This window comes from Peromyscus leucopus, chromosome 16_21, assembly GCF_004664715.2.
Source record: "Peromyscus leucopus breed LL Stock chromosome 16_21, UCI_PerLeu_2.1, whole genome shotgun sequence".
Classification (NCBI taxonomy): Eukaryota; Metazoa; Chordata; class Mammalia; order Rodentia; family Cricetidae; genus Peromyscus; species Peromyscus leucopus.
The window spans coordinates 34447064-34469934 of NC_051084.1; the positions used below are offsets into that span (position 1 = coordinate 34447064).

General features: G+C 45.6%; 1 protein-coding gene across 4 annotated transcripts in view; it reads left to right on the top strand.

The window, feature by feature from the left end:
* The window catches only part of Micu1 (mitochondrial calcium uptake 1), a 166222-nt gene that overhangs the window by 84971 nt on the left and 58380 nt on the right, over positions 1-22871 (top strand). For all 4 annotated transcript variants that reach the window (XM_028892448.2, XM_028892449.2, XM_028892450.2 and 1 more), the window contains 2 exons: positions 9387-9469; positions 10277-10474. In XM_028892448.2, coding sequence (XP_028748281.1) covers positions 9387-9469; positions 10277-10474 — 281 coding nt within the window. The remainder of the gene's footprint in view (positions 1-9386; positions 9470-10276; positions 10475-22871) is intronic.

Consider the following 22871-nt stretch of genomic DNA (forward strand, 5'->3'; position numbering starts at 1 on the left):
AAGGACTGTGCAGATATCTGGCCACTAAAGGAAAAGAAAGAAAGAAACAGATTGTTTCTTTTGCTCTTCAGCTGGAAGGCCCTCTTCAACTTCCAGGCTTGGCTCGCTGTCATTGAGGAGAAACTGAAGTTGTTTCTGGAGAAGGATGCTGCCTTCTGCAGACCCTGACTCAGCACCAGTGGCCGAGCAGTGAGGAGAGAGCCCACAGGCTAAGGCACTGCCGGGACAGAGAACTTTAGCCCTTAGGTTTGTGTATGTCCGGTGGTTGAGAAAGATGCCCATGAGCAAAAGGTGGGTCCTGTGCGAATCTGACAGCTGACCGACCTGTGGGAAGATTGCATTGCAAGTTAATGACTGTGTGGGATGCAGTCCCAGTTTCCAAGTGGGGCACTAGCCCTTACAGCAAGGCATCCACGGTAGGTGACCTCATCACTGCACCAGCCCTTAGAGCAGTGCATTTACAGTAGGTGACCTCATCACTGCACCAGCCCTTACAGCAGTGCATTTACAGTCAGTGACCTCATCACTGCACCAGCCCTTACAGCAGTGCATCCACGGTAGGTGACCTCATCACTGCACCAGCCCTTACAGCAGTGCATTTACAGTAGGTGACCTCATCACTGCACCAGCCCTTACAGCAGTGCATTTACAGTAGGTGACCTCATCACTGCACCAGCCCTTACAGCAGTGCATCCACGGTAGGTGACCTCATCACTGCACTAGCCCTTACAGCAGTGCATCCACGGTAGGTGACCTCATCACTGGCTTAGTGCAGAAGTTAGCCTCCAGGACTAGGACAGCTCAGCTGCAGCACTTAGTTTCCCTGCACTGGCCACCTTTGCCTGAATATGACCCTGCAGATGACAACCCTAGACGCAGAACCTTCTGGATAAGAGTGTGACTGTCTGCTGTGTCCATTCGCCTCTGAAGCTCTAGGGTCATCCTTTCCATGGCCAGTTCCATCTCTCCGTTAGGCTGCTTGCTTACTCTCTAAGTGACACTCAGATAGCACAGCCCAGGTAATCATCTGGATGGTGAACTTGAAGGCCCGGAACCTTGTCCTGGATAGTGGAAATCTGAGGTGTTATTCAGGGACTTAGCTTTGAAGCCTTGCAGCAAGACAGCAGCCACCCTGCTGATCCCCTCACCACCAGCAGCAGAGCCCTCTCATAGGCCCCTTCCCACCGAGTGGCTGCTTTTGAGGGAAAAAAAGGCCAATGGGTTTTCAGAGTACCTATGAAGCATTCACTGCCAGAAATAAAATCAAACTAAAACAAGCCAGCCAAGGTCAATGAAAAGAAAATCCATCTGCTGCTGCTTAATTGCTTTTAAAATGATTCTGAGGATATTTGCATTTTGGAAAGCATTCTTCAGAAGCCATGCTACCCCAAGGCAATGCTGAACCGCAGCTGTGGCTCACTTAATGGAGGAATGCTCCCTAACAGTAAAGGATAGAAAGAGTTCCTCCAGGCCTCCTCCAGCCAATACCTGAAGCATCCAGAAAATCCCGTCTTAAAGGAGTGGGGGTGCTTGTTTCAGAACCCCAGCACTCCAGAGGCAGGGCCAGAGGATACTGAAGTTCAGGGCCAATCTGGTATGAGAGCAAGTTCCATTTCTGAGCCATCTTACATCAGAAAATAAAAAGATGTGGAAATGAGCAAAAAGAAAATCTAATCCAACCAGAGCCTATAAAATGTATTTGTTTTTGAGACCAGGTTTTGCTCTATAGCCCTGGCTGGTCTGTTCTGCTAGACCACACTGGCCTTGAACTCACAGTGATCTGCTTGCCTCCACCTCCCAAGTGCTGGGATTCTAAATGTGTACCACTACACCAACTCTTTTTATTTGTGTGTGTGTGTGTGTGTGTGTGTGTGTGTGTGTGTGTGTGTGTGTGTGTACTTATATGACACATGTATGTAAGTGCCTGTAGAGGCCAGAAGATGTCAGATGCCCTGGAGATATAGGTGTTTGTAAACTGCCCGATATAGGTGCTGGGAACCAAACTTAGGCCCTCCAGTCCCTCTTACAGAGTTTTCCTCCTCCCCACAAACCTACAGAAAGCAAGACACCAGGACATGGTGTAATAATCTAGCCCATTATTTTGTATCAATTCAGAAGTAACTGTATTTAGAATGCTGCATTTCTGAGAGGCACTGGCCATTTAAGGTGCTTCACTGTAGACCCTTGGGATGCTGAAGATCTAGAAGCAAGTCTGAGAATTCTGGTAGAGACAGGATAATGGTTCTGTGGTTTTGCGTTTATCCAGATGAGGAAGCAGGTGTGTTTTTTATTTCTCTAGCAAATGAAACTATGTTAGGTTGTAAGAGCTACGCAGTAGATTTGGGCTCTATGTAAGAAATTTAATTAATATAGTAAACAGAGCTTGGGTCTCCAAAGTGGTGACGTCAAGTTTAAATAATCAGAGGCTGTCTGCTCAGCTGTTGAAATAAAGCAGCGAGGCAGACCACTGACTGGGAGGTTCGTGGTCTTAAGGTTTCCATGACTCAGAATTCTCAGCTACTGCACGTCAGTTACCTCATTACATTCTACAGCATCAGAACAAACAGTAAAGATGTGTGTGGGTAATAGTGCTTTGAGTGGAGAACCAAAGCCACTGAAAATCAAATCGCCTTGAGTGCAGCCTGTTCCTTTGTTCATCTTTCCATCCGTAACCAAAGAGCATCCTGGGGCAGCACCGGACTCCGCTGTGGACGAGTCGGGATTAGAGGTCCCGCCTTGCACATTTCCTGTAAATGTGCAGTGAGCAGAAGTGGCCCCTGAGGAGTGGCTGTGGTTGCTGCCATCTGATTGTTTGTTTGACTTGGTGGCTGCAGACAAAAGCATCAGAATGTGTAAGATGTGCTCTGGGGTGGTGTAGGGCTGTCGTCGGTGCTGTCGTTAGTGTTACGGTATAAAACGATTACGATAATGGAGTCATAACTAGAGTAGACCTGATTGAGCTCCACAGCCAAGCAGCGAAAGATGGTCGTGTCCGTTTTCCAACATACAGACCACAGAAATCACGTAGGAAGTAGGTTCTGCTGTTTTAGAAGGGGAAAGCCGCTATGTTTCCTCTGTGAATAGCCTCAAGTTTAAAAGAATGCTTGTCAGAGCCTTCCCGTGGAAGCAGGTTATGAGTGACCATAAAGCTAGGACTCCTGAAGCCTGCCAGAACAGCTGGATCTTAAAATCCCTGTGAAGTCTTCCCAAAGGGAAGCAGGAGGCTCTCCAGACAATTCCCCAACAGCATATATCGAAGGCACGCTGGTTTGGGGCTGGTTTATCTCGAATGTTTTGATGTGGTCGGTGGATAACTGAACAGACTGAGGGAATTCCTGATGGGAGGACCTACCCTGATGGGCCAGGGGGCCCAAATAAGAATAGACAAGATCTTCTCCTCTTCCCCTTCTCCACGCACGTGTCTCTCCCACAGGCCTGCGCACTTTCTATCCTTTGTTTCTAATAAACTCTATAAGCGGAAAAAAAAAAAAAAGAATAGACAAGACAGCGCTGTCCAGCTTCCCTCTGCAGTGCCCAGGGGACAGTGGTGTAGCCTTGGCATGCCCTCACAGGTTCCTCATAAGCCCTTGGAGTAGCCCCACAGACAGCCCACACTTGGTTCAGAGGACCCAAGCAGGACAGAAAATCGCAGGAACTTGTACATATAGGGTGTTCTCTTGTTAGTAAAATGAATTTAACCTTCGTTGTAGGAGGAAATATTAACGATGATTTGATAGGCAACTCGTTTAGTCATTGAAGTAATTGTGCACATGCCTTATGAAACTAAGAGGACAGTAAGAATGAAAGATCGTGGGACCAGCAAGGTGGCTCAGATATAGGGCGCTTGTCACCAAGCCTCAGAAGCTGAGTTGAGTCCCCGGGCCCCTCATGGTGCCGGGGGAGAACTGACTCCGACAAAGATGTCCCCTGATTCCACGTGTGTATTTTAATGCACGAACGCATGCGTGCGCATGCGCGCGCGCGCACACACACACACACACACACACACACACACACACACACACTCTGAATAAATATAAAATGAAACAAATGGGGCTGGCAGCCTCGCTCAGCTGGCGAAGGTGCTTGCGTCAAGCCTGACAACTGCATTCAGTCCCCAGAACCCACATGATAGAAGGAAAGAACCCCTTCTGAAAGTTGACCTCTAACCTACACACACACACACACACACACACACACACACACACACACACACACACCATATAAAATAAGTAAATGTAATGAAACAGAAGAATCAAAGACCATGATAAAGCTAAAATTACAAGCATCTGTTACTGTGCAATCAGAGGAGATGGATGGGGTGTGTGCGTGCGTGCGTGGGAACACTGAGCTGGCTCTGGCCAGTTTCTCTTCATTGGCCTGTACTCCTCTCGATGAGGTGTTTCTCCTCTGCTTCTGCTTTCCCGTTCCCCTGCTCCTTAAACACCTGCTCCCTGCCCTTCCACACCCTTCCCTTTACCCCCTCAGTTCTTTGCGGGGAAGCTCCATTTCAGACTCTTTGCAGCTAACCACGTGACACACCAGCAGCTCCCAGCTCTGACCTTCTAGCCTGCAGTCCACATCCCCACTGTCCCCTCCGCATCTCCGTCAGAACGGGCCGTGGAGCCCCTGAATTGGGCAGATCCCAGGGGCAGCAGTTTCATCTCCTCCCCCCACTTTTCCGTGTGTTCTATTTCTTCATTTGAGTGACACGTAAGTTACTCAGTCATCTAAGGCAGCCACGCTGCCATCTCTTCTCACGCTCACCCCGTCACAGCTGACTGATGATCGAGTTCTAGAATTTCTGCCTTCCTCAGGCACTTCAGGTTCATCGGCTCCTCTCCACTGGCACTGCCGTCACCTCAGGTCACATCTTCAGTACATACAAGAGCTGCTGTGACCTGCTCTGAAGGCGACTGCTTTTGCAGCTCGTCCTTCAACAGACAGATCCTCTGTAAATGCCCGATCGTGCCACTGTCCCGGGTCTCCATGGGGTCCGCTGTCCTTAAGCCCTCAGGCAGGTAGCATAAGTGAGCGCAGTGGACCGAGTGTGGGACAGCAGGCGAGGATGGGACAGTGGAGCTCAGCCTCAGAATGTTGAAAGACGTGGCACACGTCTCCGAGAGTCTCACGTTGCTTGTGGGTCTGTGTTCACACAGCCAAGCCTAACCTGCCAGGCAGCTGTCTGCAGGGTCTCTGTGAGACTGTCTCACAGAGGTGAGCACCTTGACGTCCTAGCCTTGTAGAGACTAACACGGCCCTAGCTGTGTTCTGTTGTTTGTTTTCAGGTCAGAACATCTCAGCATAAAAAGAGTGTGCTGTTCCTGATGAGCGGCTCTGTGTTCCTGCTGGATCACAGTGTGAGGCTCGGAGGCCGGGGTCAGCAGTGGTCCAAGCCCACTCCAGGCCTGCCACGTGCCAGCTGTGGGGTTCTCACCTGGACATTTAACTGCTTTGAGTCTCGGTTTATTCCTCTGGGTGGGTGGGTTTGTGTGTGTGTTTGTTTGTTTGTTTGAACTCAACATTTTTTGAGCATAATATTTCAAGCAGGAAAGTGGCTATAATTATATTGAAAATATCCAGCCATTTTTATCATTTTGTTTCAATGCCAAAGGAGGCTCACTGTTGGCCCCACCACCTGATACTGATAAAAACAAAATGCTTTTAAAGAGAAGAAATAACGCGTGTGACCCACACACATGCAGACTCTGCTCCTGGAATTGACTACATGGGTGGCCACGTGGGGACTGCTCGGATTCTGACAGGAAATAAAGTAAGAGGTATAGGAAAATGATTGTAAAGGAAAGAAACTGTCTAGAACTATACCCAGAGTGGCAGCGCCCCTTCTTGCTGGGGCTAAGAGGAAGTTCAGGTTGTGCCTGTTACTCAAGTCCGGGTGACAGACCACTGTAAGCACATGCACTTCAGGAAGCCTCTGGTGACCGTGACAGGCCATGACTCTGGAGGGTATTTAGTTAGTACTTTCACTTTGCCAATCCTTTCTTGTGTGTGTGTGTGTGTGTGTGTGTGTGTGTGTGTTAGAGGGAGGGGTGGGTCTTATGCACAGAGTCTTGGGGATCATTCCGAAAGGTAGGAAGAGAGATGATCATGCCTTATGATTTACTACAAATGCATATCATCATACAGAAGCCATGTACTCTGAAACGTACAGAAGGTACAGGATGCTTTGGAGAATGCCATCGTCAGTTCAAGTGACCTGATTTTTGAATGGTGATCCTAACAGGCTTTTCCAGTTTCCAGTACGGTTTGGTAAAATTTTCATTAGTGTCTTCCCATCTACGTCCATCTCTCAGCCCTTGACATAGTTACTTCCCAAGCCTGTGCTACTTAATTACTGCCTGGCCTCTGCGGTGCTGGCTGCTCCTCAAGACTGAAATCAGATCCTTTGCATTGTGAGAGGAAGGCCCAGAAGAGCTGGGAGGGATTCACCCTGTGACAAAGAAGAGGTTCCAGTTCACAAATCAGGATTAAAGAGACCAAAGACTGGTCTCAGACTCCTCCTGGAAGCCATCCGGAGCGACTTTGTCATTCTGGGTCAACAGTCCTTCATCTGTTGGAGTGAGAACATATCAATCACATTCCTTGAAAAGAAGCCAGAGAAAAGTGCTTTGATATTTATCTGGGGTTAGGCATGATCCCAGCGTTCAGATAGAAGTGATCTAACCTGAATCCTTGCCTCCCTTCCTGTGTACCCACACCATAGACTGCAGGTTGCTGACCTTGGCAGAGAGGTCAGAGGCCAGCAGGGCATCAGGAACAGCCCCTCTTTGCTCAGGTTTTACTCAGTTTCACCAAACCCAGGTGAATGAAGCTCATGGTCTTCCCCAGTAGCCACTTGCAGAGGGCTAGCTCGATGCTGCTGCTTGCCCTGGTCATCAAAGCCACCTTCGATGTCTTTCACAATACACAGCGGAGCAAATCTGCATTCGGCCCCAGCACCCTGTACACCCAGACAGTCATTTTTGGTTTTTCAGGTTTTTTTGTGTGTTTGTTTTGTCGGAGCTGAGGACCGAACCCAGGGCCTTGCACTTGCTAGGCAAGCGCTCTACCACTGAGCTAAGTCGCCAGCCCCTTGTTTGTTTTTTTATTTCATGTGTATGTGTGTTTTGCCTGTTTGTGTGTCCATACACCATTTACAAGCCAGGTGCTGGCAGAGGCTAGAAGAAGAATTTAGATCCCCCGGAACTGGAGTTACAGACAGTTATGAGCCATCATGTGGGTGCAGGAAATTCAGGTCTACTACAAGAGCAGCCAGGGCTCTTACCCTCTGAGCCATCTCTCTGGTCCCCTCTGTTTTGTTTTGTTCTTTAAACCTGTGAGATTGTAGATACGAAATCCACCAATAAATAGATAAGGTTATCCATCTTAAGACTTGACTCAAGCTGGGCATGGTGGCTTCTGCCGTCAATCCCAGCAGAGGCAGGTGGATCTATGTAAGTTTGAGGCCAGCCTAGTCTACATACTGAGTTACAGGCCAGCCAGGACTCCAAGATGAAACCATGTCTCTAAATAACTAAATAAATAAAAGATTGACATATACTAATATCTTAGTAAAAGATTAGGCAAAAAATTCTGAAAAGTGCCAGTAGCCAGTAATCCCTGAAGCTGTGAGTCAGAAGCAAGCAGACCTCTGTGAGTTCGAGGCCAGCCTGGTCTACAGAGCAAGTTCCAAGACGGCCAAGGATACACAGAGAAACTCTGTCTTGAAAAATATGAAAAAAGGAAAGAAAGAAGAAAAAAAGAAAGAGGGAGAGTGAAGTGCCAATAAACACATAAAAATCAAATTCCCCCAGCGGTGTCCTTCCCATCAATTGTAGCTGTGGCCTAAAGAGGGGGTATGGACCAGGGATGGCGGTGCACTGGGGAGGCTGAGGCAAGAGGAACAAGAAACAGAGAAGGAACAGATCTCTTGGATGCTAGCATCAAGTGAAACAGACAATTGGAAGCTGAGGGGCCCAGGATTCCCCATGGCAGCTGAAGCCAGGAACTTTATAGCCACTGACTGGCCGAAAGGAGAATTGGCACCCAGGAAATACTGCTATCGCAGACTCACAACAGGGGTTTAAAGGGCTCTGGGTATGCAGCATGTACAGAGCTCATCAGACATGCTTCTCTGTGTATAATCCTTACGTTTTATGGGTTTGGTTTTTTAGTAAAGATGATGACTGAAAACTTATTTAGTGGTAGTAGGACAGATAGGACACTTATTTTGGTTTTGTCTATAAAGCTCTGTGAGTTGGGAGCACAAAAGGAAGGGGGTGGTAAATATCTTGGTTTTCTTTACCAGAACACTTAATAGCATGAAGGAGAACAGCCATTAATTTATGTTTCATTACAACACATGAAGTCTGTTAGTCGAATTTTGATTGCTTCTGGAACACTGAAGACTGATGGAGGAGCTTTGATCATCACTTAAGGGAATGAACATCTCAAGCTTTGTGTATTTTTATCTTTTTTTTAAGCTTTGACATTTAAGGATGCTCCACTTAGTAATTTGTGTATGCAGCTGGCATGTTGGAGTGGGGGCTGCCTGGCTTACAGAATGCCTTTCTGTCCTTCCAGAGAGCAATGATAATGAGTAAACTCATGGAAGGGAGCAGCTTGAAACTGTCAAGCAGACCACGTACATAGAACAGGGCAGACTCTTAGAAAAGCGGAGTGGAAAGCTAGCTTGTTTAAAGGCAAGAGCAAAGGTCTAGAGTCTGACCTTCTTGCATTACAGCAGTGTGTCTCGTGGTAGACAGACTTTCTCCACGCAGTAAATAATAGTGCGTTCAAAACAACATGGTGTACGTGCTCAGCATGTATAACCATTAACAACCAAAAAGTGAAAAAGAGTATTGTACAGCTGATAGTGTGACATTTAAAAAGTCAAAGCTAAAGTTTTTAAAAAAAAGGGCTCTGGGGCAGGAGAGATGGCTCAGTGGTTAGGATTACTGGCTGCTCTGGAAGAGGACCCAGGTTAGATTCCCAGCCCCTACATGGCAGCTCACAACCAGCTGTTAACTCTAGTCCCAGGGAATCCGATGCCCTCTTCTGGCATCCACGGGCACTGCACACATGTTGTATACATACATACATACATACATACATACATACATACATACATACAGGCAAAACACCCATACATATAAAATGATCATTTTTAAAAAATGTAAAGAGGGTTGAAATACACAAACAGACAACTGCTGTCTTTACTGGCCACAAAATCCTCTTGAGGTTTTGAGGAATTAAGCCTTGATCTCAACATTGTCACTTTATGGTTTGGGTATTATTTTAGTGTTAAGCCATCTTTCTGAGGTGATTTTATCTTTTGACCTATGTATTCTTTCCATTTTCTTCCTCTGTTCCTTTTCTACTTGCAGCTCCTCAGAGAAATTTTGAAATTGCTTTCAAGATGTTTGACTTGAATGGAGATGGAGAAGTGGACATGGAGGAGTTTGAGCAGGTGAGTTACGCTGACTTCCTGTTTTGGCATTCTTAGCCAGTGGGGAGTGAGCAGTACGTGCGGCCCTAGTGAGAGCTGTGGCGGCCACAGTCTTCCTAAGAAAGCTCGCCTGCGTGTGGAGGCCGCCCTGGCTAGTCCTCAAAGCGAACAGATCGGCCGCCTCTTCTTACTTCATACCAACTGTGGATACCACAAGTCCTTCTGAAACACTCAGATGTCAAGACTTTGCAGATGGGGCTGGAGAGATTGGCTCAGTGGTTAAGAGCACTGGATGTTCTAGAGAACCTGGATTCAGTCCCCGCGCCCACATGGTGGCTCACCACCGTCTATAACTCTGGTCCTTGGGAATCCCAAGGCCCTCTTCTGGCCTCCCTGGGCACCATCATCACACATGTGATACACCAGCATATACGCAGGCCAAACACCCATACAATATAAAGTCATTTAAAACAGAAGAAGTTTTGTACAGCCCATCTAGAGAGTGGATTGAGAAGTGTGGGGTGTTGAAACCTCCTGAGATACAATGTTACTGTGAGGATGGAATGTCCTGCTTGTATGAGAGGTTCTGTACCCCACCCCCACCCCAAAAACAAATCCTTGTTTTCTGAAGACAAGTTCTCCAGGAGGCTTCCTGAGTCAGAATCCTGGTTCTCCTCCTTGCTGCCGCTACTCAAATATGTGTGCCTCAGTCTCTTCATCTATGAAATGGGGATAATAGGACATAGCTCCTAAGATGGCTGTGTTGTGCAGTTGCAACCTTTCTTGTGTTTCACTGAGTCTCAGGGCGGTGATATGATTCTGTCGTAGGTTCAGAGCATCATTCGCTCCCAAACCAGCATGGGCATGCGTCACAGAGACCGTCCCACCACTGGGAACACCCTCAAGTCTGGCTTGTGTTCGGCCCTCACAACCTACTTTTTTGGAGCTGATCTCAAAGGGAAACTCACCATCAAAAACTTCCTGGAATTTCAGCGTAAACTTCAGCATGATGTTCTGAAGTTGGAGGTAAGTGTTGCCTGGACCAGGTGATCCCCCGTGTGCACATAGAGCCTCTGGAGTCAGGGGCCTGTACTCGAGGCTTTCTTACAGTCTCTCTCTCCAGCCGTAGAAACTGATGGCTCTAAGCCTTAGGGCTGATCTGCGAGCCAGGAGCCGATGGGAAATGACATACTCTGCAGGAATTGTCATGGAGTATATGGTTCTAGGACTAACACAAAAATAAAAACATTATAAATCTTAGCTGTCTTTGGATTCCCTATTTAAGGAGAAAGAAACTTGAGGATCATTGCAGTCCCACCTCAATATGTTTGCAAGTTTTATGTTTATTGCATGGAAGACACCAGCATGTAGAGAGGAGAGGGGATAATAAATAGCCCTTTCTGTGAAAGTTTGCAGAGGCAGTAAGAGCTGGAAACACAGAATGTCAGAAGGAAGATCTCTGTGCTCAGAGGTACAGAAGCGTCTCACTGTGTTTGAGGTTTATAGCTCAGTTTCCCTTTCAGAATGTAGCCAGTCATGCTGTTCAGGCCCCAGACACCCCACCAGAGAGTGTTGATGTTTTCACAGTGTGTCTTGACCAAGTGGGTTTGGGGCTTGGGGCTATTGATTCTCTTCAGGGCATTCATTAAACATCTTCCCTATGTGCTTTTGTCTAGTGACAAAAATGTTCTGATTTTTAGAGATTCCTAAAAATTCCTTTACAACCTCCCTTTTCCAACATAAGTTCTACTTCAATATTATTTGAAATTTCAAAACATTAAAGTCATTAAAAGCACATGAAAAGAAAGGTACTGCTTCATTTTAAACCCTGTCTGTTTCTTCTCTGCACTCTGATTTTCCCAATTCTCTGATTTCCCATCCCCACCTGACTCAGTTATGACAGTTTGGAAAACCGCAGGCTAATTCCAGTTATCTGAAAGAATGCTGTCTGATACTCATGATCTGGGGGGGAAAAGTAGAAGGATGAATAAAATATTAGGCGAAGCTTTAAAATTTGCTATTGTGTTAGTTTTTAAGTGATCTAATGAAGAGTCATTGCTGGCCATGATGCACATCTATAATCCTAGCACTTAGGAAACTGAGGCAGGAGGATTGCCGTGAGTCTGAGGCCAATGTGGGCTACATAATGAGTCCCAGACCTGCCTGGGCTACATTGTGAGACCCTACCTCGAAAACAAAACACCAAGCTAGATTTATTAAGTAAGGTGCACCTGTAATTCTAGCCCTCGGGAGGTAGAGACAGGAGGGTCAGAAATTCAAGGCCATCTTCAGCTACATAGACAGTTGAAGGCCATCTCAAACTACACAAGACTCTGGAACAGGTTTCTGCAGTTGCCCGGGACTTCTTATGGAGGCCTGCAATAACTACACGCACTGCGCCTGCGTTCAGGGTCCGCGGAGCAGCGGCAGAGCTGTTGTAGCGCACTCTAACCCCCTTGCACTGGCGACGCATGCACAGGCTGAGAAGGCATTACAGGTAGGCGAGCGTTCGATTTCCGAGGCTCTTCCCCGCTACATGCAGAGGAACACGCCAGTCTAGTAAGTCACTGAGAAGATCCTAACAACTGAAGCGAAGCATGGCATACTCAGCTCTCATTTAACCAGAAAGTTAATCATAATTCCTCAGTTTTTAAATTTTTCTATTGTAGCTTTTTATTTTTATTTGTGGAGGTGAGGACCAGAGGACAGCATATGGGGATCGATGGTTTTCTCTGAAAACACCATGTGTATCCTGGGTCTCTAACTTTGGTCATCAGCCTTGGTGGCAAGAGCCCTTACCCTCCAGAAGCTTTTTCTCCAGCGCCTAATAGTCTAGTTAGGTGCCATTTTGCTTTATTTACTTGTTTGTTTGTTATCTGTTTATTTATTTATCTGTCTATTTATTTATTTACTTGGCGGAGTCTCACCATATAAATCTGACTGTCCTGGAACTCGCTCTGTAGACCAGGCTGACCTCAACCACAGAGATCCACCTGCCTCTGTCTCCCCAGTGCTGGGATTAAAGGTGCACCACCATGCCCAGCAACATTTTGCTTTCTTTAGTCATACATAGAGGACTGTCTTCCAAAAACAAAACTCAAGACTCTGGCTTTTGCCACTTAACTTACCACAGCAAACTTTCAGATAATGGAGTTTGAAATGGAACTTCTCAGAATGGAGAAAACCAGTCATCTAAGCCTTAGGACTCAACTTCGTGTAAATGCTCACATTAACACTGCTGGAGCATCCCTCATCCAAATGTTTGGCAGCATTGCTGTTTTGGACTTTTAATTTACTTTTCTTTTTGGATTTTGGAATATTTGCATGTGTGTAATGAGGTGTCTTAAGATGGAAGTTTACATTGAACTGTGTATTTTTATGTCTAAAATATGTATACTAGAGATGCTACAACTATATATAGTTTGTGTGTGCATATGTATGTATATACATATATGCATCATGCTGTGCCTTCATGAAATTTGTATTCTAACTGGAATATTTCTGTCTATTCCTCATGTAGAAGAAAGTAATAGACCCCATCCAAAAATTTTTTTATAAGGCTGTATGTTCTAGACTTTGCATCCTATATCTAGACCCCTGGAATGCACACCAGACTGACCTTTACAAACATCATAACATCTGGCAATATAAATAGCTTAATTTCTCAGCTTTATACTTACAGTTTGACACAGAATACAGATCCATAAAACGCAGTTACAGGAGAAAGCTCTGCGTATGGCAGTACTTTAAGCAAACTTGAAAGAACAACACAGAGTCAACCCAGAGGGCACAGCAGGCGGCCACCTGACCTCAGTTTAGCTGAACAACCCTGGAAACACAAGTGGGAGTCTAAAGAGACAGAGCATAGGACTCTGGACTTTAGTCCTGGGGCTCAAAAGAATTGAAAGCCCACTAATGTGCCAGTTAGCAGTGAGATAAAAACATACAGAAAAAGCAGGCAGCGGTGGCGCACGCCTTTAACCTTGCACTCGGGAGGCAGAGACAGGTGAATCTCCGAGTTTGAGGCCAGCCTGGTCTACAGAGTGAGTCCCAGGATAGCTAGGGCTACATAGAGAAACCCTGTCTCAAAAAACAGAAGAAAAAAAGAAAAAGAAAAAAAAAACATAGAGAAGCATGTGGCAGCGGTGCACGCCTTTAATCCCAGCACTTGGGAGGCAGAGCCAGGCAGATCTCTGTGAGTTCGAGGCCAGCCTGGTCTACAGAGTGAGATCCAGGAAAGGCACCAAAAACTACACAGAGAAACCCTGTCTCGAAAAATGAGGGGAAAAAATACAGAAAAGATGAGAGATTTCATTCATGCATTCCTATATAGAGCCATAATGGAAATCCTATCTCTGATAATTATCTCAAGCACTCTGTTGTCTTTGTCATTGATTTAGGATTATTTGTAGGCTTTGGACCAGGAAATGCCAAGACAGTTCCTACTTTCTAGTTAGAAGGTCCTCATATGAGGGAGCCAATAGATGGTTTTTATTGGGGGAATCCCAGATTAATATTGAGTAAGTGTAGTGTGAACAGTTATTCACCCTGAATCCGTTCTTTCCACATGCCATGGCCTAGTGACTAAAGACCTCTGTTTCCCCAGCTCTCTTTCAAGCTTTCCTCCACCCGTGCAGGGTCTTCCCAACTAGATACGTCTCCCTTTGAGCAAGTGTAACTAGCGGACAGGCCATTGGCTCTAGCACCAGTGAGACCTCTGGTAAAACTTCAGTTCCATACCTTCCCGACTGTGGTACGTGATGAATTCGGTATTCTCTCGGAGTCTGGCTCTCATTCATAAAATGCTTAAATGAGTCAGTGTTTTGTTGTGGCCTGAATCATGTCCCTCCAGAATTCATGAGCTACAGCCTGTTACAGTTTGGATTTGAAATGTCTCTGTAGGTTAATGTTTTGGATGCAGGGTCCCCAGCTTGTGACACTATTCTAAAGGCCGAGGAGCCTTTGGAGACAGGGCCTGGCTGGTGGATGTAGGTCCCCAGGAGCAAACCTTGGAAGGTTATCCCCACCTCTGGCTCCAGCCTGACTCTCCACTTCCAGGCCTGGCCCGTGGGAACAGCCCACCCCTCAGGCTTCTGCCGACACTGGCCGAGCTGTTCCCCACACTGTGCCTCCCAACCGTGAGGAGCTGAAACATACACCAAAAGCTTTCCTCCCTCAAGCTGGTTCTGTCAGGGTATTTAGTCGCCATGATGGAAAAGTAACACACAACCTTAACACCGGCGTCTCAGAATACAGCTGTATTCAGAGTCAGGGCGGGACAAGTAATTAAGTTCAAGGAAGGCCACTCGATGGTCCAGATCCATCTGACTTGTGCCTTTCTGGGGAAAGAAAATGTGGGCACACCAAGAGACACCAGGGCACACATGCACCAAGAGGAGACGCACTCTGGACAGCCACCTGCAGACCAAGAGGAGTGCCGCAGAGGAGACAGTGCCATTTAGACCTTCCAGACGTGTGAGAAAGTGGATTTCCGTTATTTAAGCCACCCAGTTAGAGAATTTTGTCAGGGCAGCCCTGCCACACCAGTGACGACAACGAGTCTTGGGCTTTAGTGTCTCGACCCTGGTGTCTACGGTTGTACTGTTTGGTTGGGTGTTCTGTTTGCCAATGGCCTTAGACAGATCCTAGGCGGTGGCACAAGTCATCCCAGATGAAAGGCCAAGAGGCTTTTCTTTGATTTTGAAATCATTTTCTGAGAAGACGTCTGGAAATGGCAGCGATTTTTGTGTTTATGAAACACTTTTAATTTCCCTTTTCAAAGTTTGGGTGATTTCTCCCTTCACTGAGCATGAAATAAAATCTCATCATCACACTAAGAGGCAAGTGGAAGTGATTAATAAATCTCAATACCTTTGGTGTGGGCTTCATAATTCCATTATTCTTTCTGTCTCTTACTAGTTTATTTCATGGCTTATCTCCTTTAAAACTTGAGATCAAGGAGATTTATAGTTCCATTTAGCTGGTCTTTTCTGCCTTTTTCTCAGAACAGCAGTGTTGGAAGTCAAGTTTAATCCATCACTCTGCTTTCCAGAAGGGTGAGACGATGAGAAGTCTGTGAGCATGATACTAAATGCCTGCTCTGGTCGAGGCACTGTGCATATATTAACTTGTTTTGAGACGGGTTCTCTTTGTGTAGCCTTGGCCAGCCTGGAACTCCCAGAGATCAGCATGCTGTTGCCTGCTGAGTGCCGGGATTAAAACCATGCACCACCATGCCCAGCTGACCATTTTTAATCCTCACCAACTCCATCAGAGTTGGAGCTATAACCATACCATAGGTGTAAAAACTGATACTCAAAGGGATGAAAGTCACAGCTGTTTTGTGGTAGTGTCAGGATTCCACGCCAGGTGCATTCTATGCTTACTTTCAGACTAAGCTATTTCTGCTTATGACTTGATTTTTATTTATTTTTTTTCTCTTAGCCTATGCTAAGGTTTCTATGGGACTTAAAACAGTTTGGATTTTAGTGGCAGAAAAAGACCAAAGTTCTATTATCTGCCTTCTCCATCAGTCCATTTTCCTGGCTCCTTGCTACCCGGTACCACTCTTAGGACTGAGAAGAAATACACTGTTATCTACTGTTTATAAGCTATTACCTAAAATAGCTATTTTTAAGGTCCTGGAGATGTCCCTCAAAAGACCACCATCCACATATGCAATCAGCAAGAGCGTATTTATTCCAGCATGCCCACACAAAGGCACAATGGCGAGGATCCTGAGAGGAGCCCACAGGCTCCTTTTAAGCACAGGAGTTCCTAGGGCAGTTAGGTCATTTTAGATATGATTGGCTCAAGCAAGTGGCCATCATATTAGTGCATTTTAATTGGCTAGGGTTAGTCAGGGGCTGGTTTAGGCTACAGCTTTTCCATTTGGGAGCAGGCCTGGACAAGTCCCAGGCCCTGTCCTTGAACTGCCATGGAGGCTGGCTAGCCTAGTATGTGCTGACTGTGGGGGCTGGCTCAGTGGTCCAGGCTTGGTACATCTTATCTCCCTTGTCTCTGTTGTCAGGGGCATTAGTGATTAACTGCCCTTTGTTCCTGGCTCTCTCAGAAATTGCTTATTCAGTCTCAGGAAACTGAAATTGAGGCCTGATCTCTGCGAGAAGACTGAGCTGCCTGTTATGGCGTCCACTCAGTCCTCTCAGCTGTATAGTCATGAGAAATGATAGCTGGTTAAACTATAATGTTTGAGTGCTCTTAAATTCCGATGGCATTTGTTTCATTCTGCCCCCCCCCATTTGAGAACACCACCAATGGGCTAGAGAAATGGCTGAGTGGTTAAGAGCTCTGGCTGCTCTTTCAGAGGACCTGGGCTCAGTTCCCGGCACCCACATGGCAGCTCCTAACTGCCCATATCATAGCTCGAGTTCCAGGGGATCTGATACCCTCTTCCAGCCTCTAAGGATAACAACCAAACGTGGTGCACTGATACACCAGCAAGCTAAATACCCATCACATAAAGTTTAATTTGAGAGAGAGAGAGAGAGAGAGAGAGAGAGAGAGAGAGAGCAAAAACACGGTTTTAAAGAAGTGATGTAAGGGCCGGGCGTTGGTGGCGCACGCCTTTAATCCCAGCACTCGGGAGGCAGAGCCAGGCGGATCTCTGTTAGTTCGAGGCCAGCCTGGGCTACCAAGTGAGCTCCAGGAAAGGCGCAAAGCTACACAGAGAAACCCTGTCTCGAAAAACCAAAAAAAAAAAAAAAAAAAAAAAAAAAGAAGTGATGTAAGAATACAAAGTTACTTTTTTAAAATTCTTTTTAGGTTAAGAATTCCATCTAAGGCTACCAGAAATTATAGTGAGTTGAGTTCCTTGGAGACAGGTGCCAAGTCTAAGTCAAGTTAATATATTCGTTGATTTCATGAAGACTATATAGCAAGAAAGGTGTCAATCAAAATGAAAGGTAGAAAATTCTTTGAAAGATTATGGTTAATTTTAATTTGGGGGAAAGGTGGAGGAAAGGAGCTGTCATGTCGAAGAGAAGTAAAAACTAATTTATACAAGAAAAAAGACTGTACCTAGAATCTGCAACAAAGAAACTGGGAAATAAGGGGAGGGGTCTGTATGGATATTGTGTAGCCAACCAGTCACACTGTGGTGCCTCAGGAAGCATGAGCGTCAGCTACCTGCAGATAAATTAGGTACAGGTCAAAGAACAATAACCATCTTCTGTTTCTGGTCTTCAAAAAGTATTGGCATTAACTAAACTTGTTCAATAAGGGGAAAAGGGGGCCATAAAATATGCTAATTATCACAGCTATCAATAAAAACAGAGGGCGAGCAAAATGGCTGGGGGAGTAAAGATGCTTTTGGTCCAAGTTCAACTCCCAGCGCCATGTAAAGCTAGAAGGAGAGAACTGGCTCTACAGTGTTGTCCTCTGACCTCCACATGGGCACCGTGGCAGACGGGCCTCCACACACCCGTCATACACACACATCATCCACACAGACACCACATGGGCACCATGGCAGACGGGCCTCCACACACCCGTCATACACACACATCATCCACACAGACACCACATGGGCACCGTGGCAGACGGGCCTCCACACACCCATCATACACACACATCATCCACACAGACACAACATGGGCACAGTCATAATAAATAAATTGTTAAAAGGGAGAATGGAAAAAATGAGAGTTAATCTGAATTTATTGTGTGTGTATATATATATTTACCCTCCTCCTACCCTAAAAGATCTGCCGACTAAACTCAGGTTCTCAGGCTTGGTGGAAAGTGTGTTTACGTACCAGCTGTCTGCTGGCCTGTTGCTGTTGTTACCGTTTTCAGTGCTGGGACCTAACCCTAAGTTTGGCCTAAGCTGTGCGAGTGCTCTGCCACTGTGCAGGTTTTCTCTGTGTAGCCCTGGCTGTCCTGGAACTCCCTCTGCAGACCATGCTGGCCTTGAAGTCACCTGCCTCTGCCTCCCGAGTGCTGGGATTAAAGGTGTGCGCCACCACAACCGGCAAGAAGCATTTTTAAAATGTCAAAGTGCATGTTTAAATCTATCAAAGCATACTTCTGTGTACTCATCTCTTGCTCTAATGATGCCATTGCCTACAAGAGACAGACTTAACACAAAGGTAGAGATCACAGCAGAAGGGCTTTCCACCGGGTGCTTCCTGGAACTAGAATGTTCTGAGTAGTCCTCCCTTGGTAGTCCTCTTTGGTAGTTCTCACTTGGTAGTCCTCTTTGGTAGTTCTCACTTGGTATTCTTCACTTGGTAGTCCTCCATTGATAGTCCTCCCTTGGTAGTCCTCCATTGATAGTCCTCACTTGGTAGTTCTCACTTGGTAGTTCTCACTTGGTATTCTTCACTTGGTAGTCCTCTTTGGTAGTCCTCACTTGGTAGTCCTCCCTTGGTTGTCCTCTTTGGTAGTTCTCACTTGGTAGTCCTCCCTTGGTAGTCCTCTTTGGTAGTTCTCATTTGGTAGTTCTCACTTGGTAGTCCTCCCTTGGTAGTCCTCTTTGGTAGTTCTCACTTGGTAGTCCTTCCTTGGTAGTCCTCTTTGGTAGTTCTCACTTGGTATTCTTCACTTGGTACTCTTCACTTGGTAGTTCTAACTTAGTAGTCCTCCCTTGGTAGTCCTCTTTGGTAGTCCTCCCTTGGTAGTCCTCTTTGGTAGTCCTCCCTTGGTAGTCCTCTTTGGTAGTTCTCATTTGGTAGTCCTCACTTGGTAGTCCTCTTTGGTAGTTCTCACTTGGTATTCTTCACTTGGTACTCTTCACTTGGTAGTTCTAACTTGGTAGTCCTCCCTTGGTAGTCCTCTTTGGTAGTCCTCCCTTGGTAGTCCTCTTTGGTAGTTCTCACTTAGTATCCGTTGATAGTCCTCCCTTGGTAGTCTTCACAGTCTAGATGTGTGTTGCTTTTTGTTTTTTGTCCATGTGTTTTCTGGAAGAAATGACTCCAGATGTGAAATCTATGATTTCTTTATTATTTGTTTTTACTTTGTCATTTGAAGACCGGATTTCTCAGTGTAGCCCTGACTGGCCTGATATACATTATGTAGACCAAGGTGGCCTCAAACGTGTGCCGATTCTCCTAGCTCTGCCTTCCAAGTACTGGTTTATAAGCATGTGCCTCCAGACCTGCACCATGGCACCAGGTCCAGAGTTGACACTTTTTTAATGTTTTACTTGTTTAATGTGCATACATGTTTTACCTGCATGTATGTCTGTGGGAGACCATCAGATCCTCTGGAACTGGAGTTACAGACAGTTGTGAGCCACCATGTGGGTGCTGGGAATTGAACTCAGGACCTCTAGAAGAGCAGCCAGTGCTCCTAACCTCTGACCCATCTCTCCAGCCCCCCAGAGTTGGCTCTTAATTACATGCAAGAAAACAAAATGGAGTTTTCATTGGGATTGCTTTCTCTTTTTCTCTTTTGCTTCTACAAAGCAAAATATAGGTAATAATAAATTTATAGTTTCTTATTCCATCCTTGGTTTTAACTTGAATTATTCAATAAAGGGTACTTTACTCCTTTAAGTATTTATAACTTTAACAAGCAAAGTATATATTTAAAGGTTTGGAGGTTTTTGTTTTGTTTTGTTTTGTTTTAAGAAAAAAGTCCTATTAAGATAATAATAGTAGTAGTCTCCTTTCTTGTAAAATGCAACTTTTATATCTAGTTATAAAACTAAAGGCATTTTTACTGATTATTTTTTTCCTTTGGGAAAAAGCACTTACTCAACATGAACTGCTTTATTCTTGTCAAGGTATTGAGAGCGAGCATTTCCTGAAATGTAAAAAAGGGGCCTGTGTTGATTTCAGCAGAAACTGAGATGTTAACAAATCATTGCAGATTGTAGGGCAGGGACTGGAGAGGTGACCTGGAGACAGAGCACTGGCTGCTCTTGCAAGGATCTGGGTTCAATTCGCAGTACCCACAAGGTGGCTCTGGGGGATCCGATGCCCTCTTCTGGCTTCCATGGATAACAGGCACACTCATGGAGCACAGACATAATCCTGGGGAAACACCATACACATAATATTAAAATGCAAAAGCTAAGTGTAGGGAATAGAAAATCAAAACTCCAGTATGTCTTCGCCCTAGGAAACACTTCTTAATATGATTATTCCAAACTACATACATACATATATGTGAATACATATTTACATGTATGCACATGTATGTGCTCACATATTTATGTGTAGCTTTATTTTTTTCTCTTTCAAGCTCTTTATTTTGCTGTCTCATTCCTTAAATCTAGAGTATTATCCACAAAAAAGTCAACAAATTGCATCAGTAGCATGATCCATGCATATTAGCAATTGACTACAAAGATGGAAGATTTTTGTTATTGTTGTTTTGGGTTTTTTTGTTTGTTTGTGGTTGGTTGGTTGGTTTTTGATTTTTTGATACAGGGTCTTACTATGTAGCTTTAGCCATTCTGGAACTCACAGACACCCACCTACCTCTGGCCCCCACTGCTGAAATTAAAGATGTGCGCCACTACACCCAGCTCTGGAACCTAGGATTTTAAAGAACTAATCACTTTGAACTAATTACTTTTGTCTCACTGTGACCTGAACACCCAGAGAACAACTTAAAGAGCATTATTTGGCTAGCTCACAGTTTCGGGGGTATTGGTCTGTCGTGGTTGGGAATGGCATGTCGAAGCACAGTAGCTCACATCATGAAAGCCTGGAGCGGAGAAAGGGGGACACAGGAAGGGGTGAGGGCAAGGTATAGCCCCAAGGACATGCTCCCAATGACCTGCATCCTTCCAGTAGCAGACCTCTTACTCTTCATCACCTCTAATTACGCTTATCAATACATTTGTCTACCTATAGGTCAAGCCCTCAGCATCCAATCACTCCCCCAAAGCTTATCTGGCAACTTAGACGTATATATGAGAAGCTACAAGGGAAGTTTTGTAATCATGCCATAACCTAGGTAGGAGGTACCCACCATTTGAAAAAAAAAAAAAAAAAAAAGAACTGGTCACTGCTTTAAAAATTAGATCACCCCAGGCAGTGGTGGTGCACACCTTTAATCCCAGCACTCGGGAGGCAGAGCCGAAGGTGAGGAGCTCAGGTTCATCCCTCAGCTATGTACTGAATTTAAGTCCAGCCTGGGCTACATGAGAGCCTGTCTTAAAAAAAAAAAAAAAAAAAAAAAAAGTAAAGATAGATAATAGGATAATAATTTTCCCTGATGGTTTTTATTTATTTTGGTTTTTTTTAAAGGGGTGGAGCATCTCAGGGTAGCAGAGTCTCTTTGTTGTCCAGGCCAACGTAAACCTCTGGGCTCAGGCATCTTCCTGCCATGGCCTTCTGAGAAGGGAGAGCTACAGGCATGTGCTACCATGCCTTGCAGTGGACACAGCTCTTAAAAGGCCTTAGCCCTTCTCAGTCAGATTAATCACTTAAATACCAAGAACTCTTAGAGGCCTGTCTTCCGCTGATTTTCAGGTAACTTTGCAATTCCGAAGTCAATGGTACGGCAGTGATACCTTTAGAATATTTGGCAGTTTCCAGGATTTTTCTGTCATCCGGTATCCTTAATGTTACATTCTAAATTCGTTTTAAACCGGCCACCTGAAAAAAAAGTCGAAGTCATGAATAAATCATGAAGATTTGATCTTCCTCCTGGGAAACTTCTCTTGACTGTCACTCAGAGTCTCTGCAGCCCTTTTTCAGTAGAACACAAGTCCTTCTCAACTTAGGAGCTCGGTGCCAGTGTTTTCAAAATTCGTAGGTCACCCATTTTGGAACTCGGGGGCAGGGATAGTTAGGGTTTTGCTTCCAGTTACAAGTGAATTTTCACACAATAAAGTTAAAATGCACGCAGAAAATGGAGAGCAGTCTGGGGAAGGGTGAGTACAGATTCACGGTTCACTATTAAACCTCTACATGCTCCTAGATGGAGTGCTCCGTGGCTGTCAATCTGTAGCACTGCCCTGCCTATTAACAGCAGACCGATGTAAACTGCGTGATGAACGCACCAGCCAGCATCCCTTAGCCCTTTACCTTGAACGAGGCTCTGTTGTAAGTGCTTCTGTTCCTTGTCTCATTTGATCTCCACAGTGCTGTGAGGTTGATAGTGTAATCCCCCACATTTAAGAAGTATGGAAACCACCATAGGTGTGCACCACAACACCCAGCTCACTTGCTAACCTATTGCTAGACACATCTGCCCATGCCAGGCCATGGGGGTGCACACCTTTAAGTCCAGCACTCGAGAGGCAGAGACAGGCGGATCTCTGATTGTGGCCAGCCTGGTCTACAGAGCGAGATCCAGGACAGGCAGAGATACACAGAGAAAACCCTGTCTAGTGGGGAGGGAGGAAGAAGTATGGAAACTGAGGCACAAAGAGGTTAAATAATTTGCCCCAAATTCACACACACTGATTCCCGACAGTCCAGATCTTCCAACTTGGCCTAGCCTGTCA